The sequence below is a fragment of the Chanos chanos genome, chromosome 1 (assembly GCF_902362185.1).
Source record: "Chanos chanos chromosome 1, fChaCha1.1, whole genome shotgun sequence".
Taxonomy (NCBI): domain Eukaryota; kingdom Metazoa; phylum Chordata; class Actinopteri; order Gonorynchiformes; family Chanidae; genus Chanos; species Chanos chanos.
In genome coordinates, this window is record NC_044495.1 from 9429711 (window position 1) to 9436681 (window position 6971).

The 6971-nt window shown below is 38.3% G+C and overlaps 1 protein-coding gene across 1 annotated transcript in view; it reads left to right on the forward strand.

The window, feature by feature from the left end:
- The window catches only part of ctbp2a (C-terminal binding protein 2a), an 18855-nt gene extending 18320 nt beyond the window's left edge, over nucleotides 1-535 (forward strand). Inside the window, exon 10 of the mRNA XM_030780992.1 lies at nucleotides 475-535. Within this exon, the coding sequence (XP_030636852.1) occupies nucleotides 475-535 (61 nt within the window). The remainder of the gene's footprint in view (nucleotides 1-474) is intronic.
- The last annotated feature ends 6436 nt before the right edge of the window (nucleotides 536-6971 follow it).

Sequence of the window (6971 nt, forward strand, 5' to 3'; positions counted from 1 at the left end):
AAGAACAGATTAGCCCTGACTACAGAGTACTTCACTTTACAAGGTCACAGTAATGAAACAGCAAATAGCATGACTGACCTATTGCCAAGTAGTTATTAACTAATTTTAATAAATTCCACTCATTTTGTGGGATTAATATAGTAATATATTATATATATATATATAAAATATATAAGCACTTTGTGTAGGTTTGTCATTTGTATGTTGTGTACACCTTATTATTTCAGTCGATTACCCTCCACGCTGTCCCTTGCCCTCATCAGTGAGGCTGAGTGCAGTTCTCTCAGTGTGTGTGACAGACAGCTCTTCCTCCATAAACTGCCACTTTAAACTGTCATATATACTCTTACCCTTAAAAAAAAACAACTCATCCCCTCCTGTTTGTTTGTTTTTATCTCTAAAGACAATATATCTTCCTATCACAAACTAAATCCCCTCCCCCTCCTCACTCTGACTGCTTCTCTTACACAACAGAGTGGCTCAGCCTCTTCCAGCTCTGTCCCCTGGAGGCATGCAAGACAAAATGTATACCTAGATCCAGTCAGGTAACTACAACTATATAACGATACCAAATGCCCAGACAGGTAATTACGTATATACCCCACTCCTGATCCATACAGAGCGGTATTCCAGACTGGTCAAGTGTATTACATAACCTAACCTGGTTATGTATATATCCAGTCAACCTGGTGAATATATGTGTATGTCCAGTCAACCTTGTGAATATATACCCCTGTCTAACCTGGTGAAAATGCTGTACACCCCAGCCTAACCTGTTAAATATTCTCATCAGCATATATGCCTAATCTAAACCCAGTGAATGCTTAGCCTGTGTGTGGATTATTCTCAGTAAATGTATACCAAACCCAACAACATCTCGCTTATTGTATTTATGTATAAATATGTTCATAAATATATTTACCTAAACAAAATTAAACATGCAGAAATCTGATCTCATTCAAAATATGAATCCCAGGTACGCTGTATTTAAATTCAGACTGGAAAATGTAAACCTTAACTTTAGTTAGGAAAACGTGTATCTGGAGTTCATTCAGTTAAGTATCCATTCTTAAAGTCCATTTAGATAAAGGCATTTGTTATCCCAACCAGGTAAGCCATACAGGACTTCATTTGTGTGGGCGTAAATGCATAAAATATGAGTAAAATATATGCTAACTGCATGTGAATATGATGTTTTTAATTTATTGTGATTTGTGTGATCTGAATGTAATACAGCAACCCTCCACAGCAATGCAGCTCTAATCACAAACAACAACAACAACAACAACAACAACAACAAAAAAGGGTGCTTTATCACATTGAACCATTAAATACTCTTTGCCGTGGTGGTCACTGGTGAAGTTTACTGTTTTTCGGTGTAAGACATTACCACTGAAATCTCTTTTCAGTGAGTAGATTTTGTGTGATAAGACAGCCAATGGGCTACTGTGTGTGGAGAAAAAAAAAAGTTCTCCATCTTATATGTTCTAAACGCCGTAGGTTATCAGTGAGTGTTGTGTGTGTATTGTTTTGTTTTTAGAGCACTTTCAGTTTTCCTCCTGTTTTGTGTGAGAATATTTAAGCTTGTATATCAGCCTTTCTTTTCCCTTATACCCACGACTTGTACAGCGCCAGGTTACATAGTCTGCTTTGTAGTGATGTCTGATTACAAAAAGCTGTAGATGAAATTGTGATGTTGAAGTGAAATAAGAAACTATCAAATATATATGGAGAGTCAAGGACTTCACAAGTTTCTGATAACTCTGTGTTCCCAAGTCAGTTTATCAGTCTCATATAGCAGTAGTTTATAAATGGAGTTTCTGAGACTGTGTTACTCTACAAGGTCATCAGCAGGACACACACTCATGTCTCCTGTTTTATACAGGTACCCCCCAGGTGTGGTGGGCATTTCTCCAGGTGGCATGACAGGACCAGTGGAGGGTCTGATGCCAGGGGGTGTCCCCATCCCTCGCTCCCTGCCCTCGGGCACCCATCCCAGCCAGGCCCCGTCGCCCAACCAGCCCCACAAACACAGCGACCACAGAGAACACCTCACTGAGCCGTAGCCACGGCAACCGTGTGGACGCGTCACCGTAGCGACTGCCATTGACCAACTTACAGTGTTCACTCAGTCAGTGAAACTGCAAACTATGGACCAAGAGACAGTTAACTAGTGAACATTAAAGCAGCTGCCACTTACTACACTAGGAACACACACGTTCCATGGATGTGTACTCCTCTCTCTTCTCTTTTTCATTGGGAATTTTTTTTTTGCTTTTTTTGTTTTAAGAGCCTATCTGAAATTGTTTTTTTTGTTTTTGTTTTTTTTTTGTTTCCTTCCTCTTTTGTTGTTGTTTTGGGACCCGTTAATACTCGCTGAGGTGCATACAAGTTTTTCTTTTTCCCATCGGAGGAATAAGGAATACCAAGCATTGTTGACTCTACTTCTCCGCCCGCTGGTGCACCGATTGGAGAACTCGGAGGAACAGTGACATCTCATCCCTCATCTTCCATCTACCACCTTTGCCTTGTATGGGTGTCAAACAAAACTACACGTCCAGCAGTTATTCGATACTTACATTTCTTTAGTCTCTTCATTACCATTTTCAACCTTTACTGACAAATGTATTCATCTCTCTTTTTTTTTTTTTTGATTCAATGTGAAAACTTATTACCAATAAATAAAATATAGTATATTTATCATATATCAGAGAGTGAGAAAGGGAGAGAGAAGGATTGTCCATGGCAACAGTGATAACCTTTATTTGACCCCAACTTTCCCTGACCTGGCTATCTGACCTGCTGATCCTTTGACCTCTTAGGTTTGTGTTGATTTGTCAAAGTTGAAATCCGCCAGCCTGGAAAAATCCACACTGTTTCAGTATTATAAATTGAGATATTATTCTTAAATCTAGTAACAGCAGTGGTGCAGATAAAAAGCAAAACATTTATTGTTTTTATTGAAAATAGATAGTTTTAAAAAAAAAAGAAACAAGAAACCTCCATAGTTCCCCCTCAAATAGAACTAGAGTTTGAGTATTTGAAATCCTGGAATTCGAATAAAATCTTTCTAATAGTCCTTTCAAAATGATTATAGAGCCAGAGAAGGGTTTGGAGCAGAAGACCACCCCTGACTCAGGGACAATAACGAAAACACTTCTCTCCTCTTTTGTCCAAGAACCAAGACCAACATCCGTCTGGATTTTCTCTCTACATATGTCTCCTTTCCATTGTGAAACTTTTTATAGATCTGACTTACATTGAGTTTTTGGTGTTGAATGTTTGGCAAAGTCCAGGTAGATTTGTATTGCCTAGTTCAATGTTCTTATAACCCAAATCCTCTGTGGTCCCCTGTCTGTTCTTCTCTTTGGGTTTTTGTTTGTATGATGGGTGGTGCTTTTGGGTGGAGCTCCTTGGACACTGTTTGTGTTGTTTTCTGTCCTATCACAGAGCTCATGTACTGCCCAGACCATAAAACCAAGATGTTTCCAGCAGAACAGTACATTTGTATGTTTGGTTTTTAGTGTGAGTATTTGTATTTTGTTTCTTGTACCAAGGTGAACATTTAGCATACAGTACAGTTCAATAAAAATATCAGTCTGACTTTGAATTCTGTGAAAATCTGTTGTTTCTTCTGTCTGTATAATTGATTAATTTGTCAGGCTTTCAAAAACATGAGAATTTTGATTACATTCTGTGCTCTGTTTCCACAGCATAATTAACAATCACGTCGCTGACCTTCAGTTGACCTTCTATATTGTAATGACTCCTTATACCCACTAGGCGGTGATGTTATACCAGAGAACTCTATAACGTTCATTCTTTATAGGTTACAGTAGACGTTCTGAATTTTTAATGTCATAAATACTGTTTTATAGTCTGCACAGAGTATTCTAAGCATTTTTACTCTACTGTCTATTAGTAACTGAGGGGAGTAATAGCATGTCACACATGTTCATCTTTTGAACTGAAAAACAAGAAAGTAGAAAATGAGGCAAAAAGGTAAAACAGTGGAAAAGAAAAAGTTTTCTGACTAAATAGCACAAAATCACTGTAATGCCATATAGTTAAGATTTCAAGAAGGGGTATTTATTGGTACTTGAGTTTGGCCTTAATTTCCCAAACGAAAGATGAATTTAAAAATTAAGAGCATTTTTCTCATTTCTGGCTTTCACTTGCATTCAGTTGCTTTTTTTTGGGGGGGGGGGGGTGTTTGCATTTCTGCCCAGTAACTGAGTAATACGTCATTTAAACGTTTTTTACTACCACTAGAGGGCATCTGCACACACTCATATCATTACCTTAAAAACAGATTTTCACATCTGCTCACTAGTCAGTCAGATGTGTTCCCAAATAAGTGTTCATGTTTAATTAAGCATATTTAAACTGTCACTCAGCAGTGTGAAAATGGTGACATCTCCTGCTGAGCAGCCAGAAATGTCATTCTGTCCCTTCTGATGTGACAAAAAAAGAGCTGCACCTCCCCTTATAGTACCTCCCCTGGCACTCCAGGTTCCCAGCAGCCTGTGTGACAAGGAGGTGAATCACAGAGTTTCCTTTAGACAGATCAACAACCTAATTACATAGGGAGGGAGAGATATAGAGGATCAGATAAGAGAAACTGGTAAAGAAGATAGTGAGATTTGAAATTTAAACCGAGATTTGAATGTAATATGGGAAGTTGCAAGTGAAGACTCTGAAAGGTCTTCATAACCTGTAGATTTGTTGAGATGGGCATTTTCACTTATGTTGAACTGTGTCATCATGATTGAAGAAATTTTAATGTCCTGTCAATTAAACACGTGGATATGACACAACAGAAGTGTTAATTTTCTAGAGTGACACTTAAAATAAGAAATTCTTCAGTTTTGTGCAGTCTCATTCGCTGTAATGTTGAATTAACAAAGGATTCTGTGGGGGCTCTGTTTACTTATGCTGACAAATCTGCTCTGACAACCTGTGTGCAAATATTATCTTTCATTTTGCATTCACATTCTTGATTACTACCACTTGCAGCAGAGCTATTAATGTTCAGTGCGATTTTTTTTCCGTGCCATCTCATGATTCTTATTTATTTAAGATTCAACAAAACATTACCATATGCGATGAGGACACTAGCCGAGCATGAATCCATGTGATTTATGACCCTGTACATGTTTTGGTTTGGAGGAGTGTCTGTCTTTTTTTTTTTCTTTATGATGTGTTTTTCAAATTGATACATTCCATTGCTGACATTGTTTGACATATTTTATATAGATTCACTGAATATTGCCATGACCTTTTAACTGCTCCTCTAATTTTTTTTTTTTTTTCACAATAGTAGTAGTTCAGTGTTTTCATTCCAGTCTGTGTAGTTTTCGGCACGAGAGGACTTGGTCATCCAATCAATGACTTTTAACTCTAAGTACAGATTAGCACTGCCATTTTGCATAACTCTTACTTGACCTGTAATAACACAGGACCTCACCCATTGTTTGAATAGTTAACATGGACAGACAGATAGCTGCGATCATAGTTCCAAAGATAACGAACTGATATACTGAAATGGACATGCCTCATGCCAGTAACTGATTGCAGTATAAAAGAAGGCACCAGAGCACTAGAATTCATAAAGGCCAACGTAGCCGTGTAAATGGATATGTGTAATAGAAGTAAGAGCAGATGACAGATATGGGGTTCGTGAGACACAAACTCGTCTCTGGATTGGCATGCTCACTAGATGTTACTGACAGCTGTTCCCCCGCCTCATGGACTCAGACATGTTATATCCATGTGCTGTGAGGACTTAGCACATATACACACAGACACACAAGAACAAAGCCTTATTATGACTTCGTTGGAAGACAAAACTGCTTTGAATTTTTGAGGGCTGTGTATTGTCTGGTTTCTGTTTTTAATACAGTTTGTGGGTTTGTCTTTTTTTTAAGCTGTCTATGCATTTTGAAAATGTTTTGCGGGTCTCAGTTTACGAAATAAATCATTCTAGTTATACCAGTTTCCAGTGTGTAGGCCCTAAAACGGACTACTTTGGAAGTGGACTGTCTACACAGACCCCTGTACACTGCTCCTGTACTAGAGTAACGTGCCATGTCGTTGTGTGTTACCAGATGAGAACATGGAGAAGCTGATGGCCGACTCCTTTTGAAGGAGTCTTATCAGTGCAGCTGGAGACAGTGAGGAGATGTCATGAATCCTCTTCAGAATTCTCTAACACCTAACATGCTGCTAACAGTACTTGTAAAAATCTCACACGTGCATGATAACTCTGCCCAGTTTAGGCTCCATCAAAGACTTTTTTTCATCACATGCTGTATTCCAGGAGAACTTTGAACCACTCTGAAATGTGTCTATTCTCGCTGACAAGCAAGTGACTCTTTGTTTTCATTCAAGTTTGTCTTTCAAGACCTAATAATATCTAGATACGTGAAAGAAAGGTTGCTAAACACTGTTCTCCATAAATGCTTAATGAACCCTCATGCACTCTAGGGACTTTCCGCACAGTCTCTTATAAGTTAGGTCTTCTTTAAAGTGATTTATAAAGTATTATACCATCTTTTTAAACACAGATGGACCACGGTAGCTTGCCACAAGCACAAGCCATTTTAACGTCTTGACTGAGAAAATATTCAAAGAAAAAGGTGACGTTCTCACATATCAAATGGGTGTATTCTATGAGCAAACATGGTCACTAGCATTCTGGTCAGATCTCAGTAGTTTCACTATAGCATTTGAACATTTGGAGGGCAAGCAAACCTCTCGTCTACTATATTTATTTACTTTTTCATTTGAGATAAGAGTCATGATTCCTTGCCTACAGTCCACCACGTATCTGTTCCCTAATTTACTTATGGATTGACCTTCGTTCTTCTTCGTACTCCTACTTCCGCTGAACAGGTAAGGGTGTGACGTCAAGAGAATAGGAAGCAGTACGCCTTGAATTCCTTAAAAATACTTTGATTTTCATATGTACT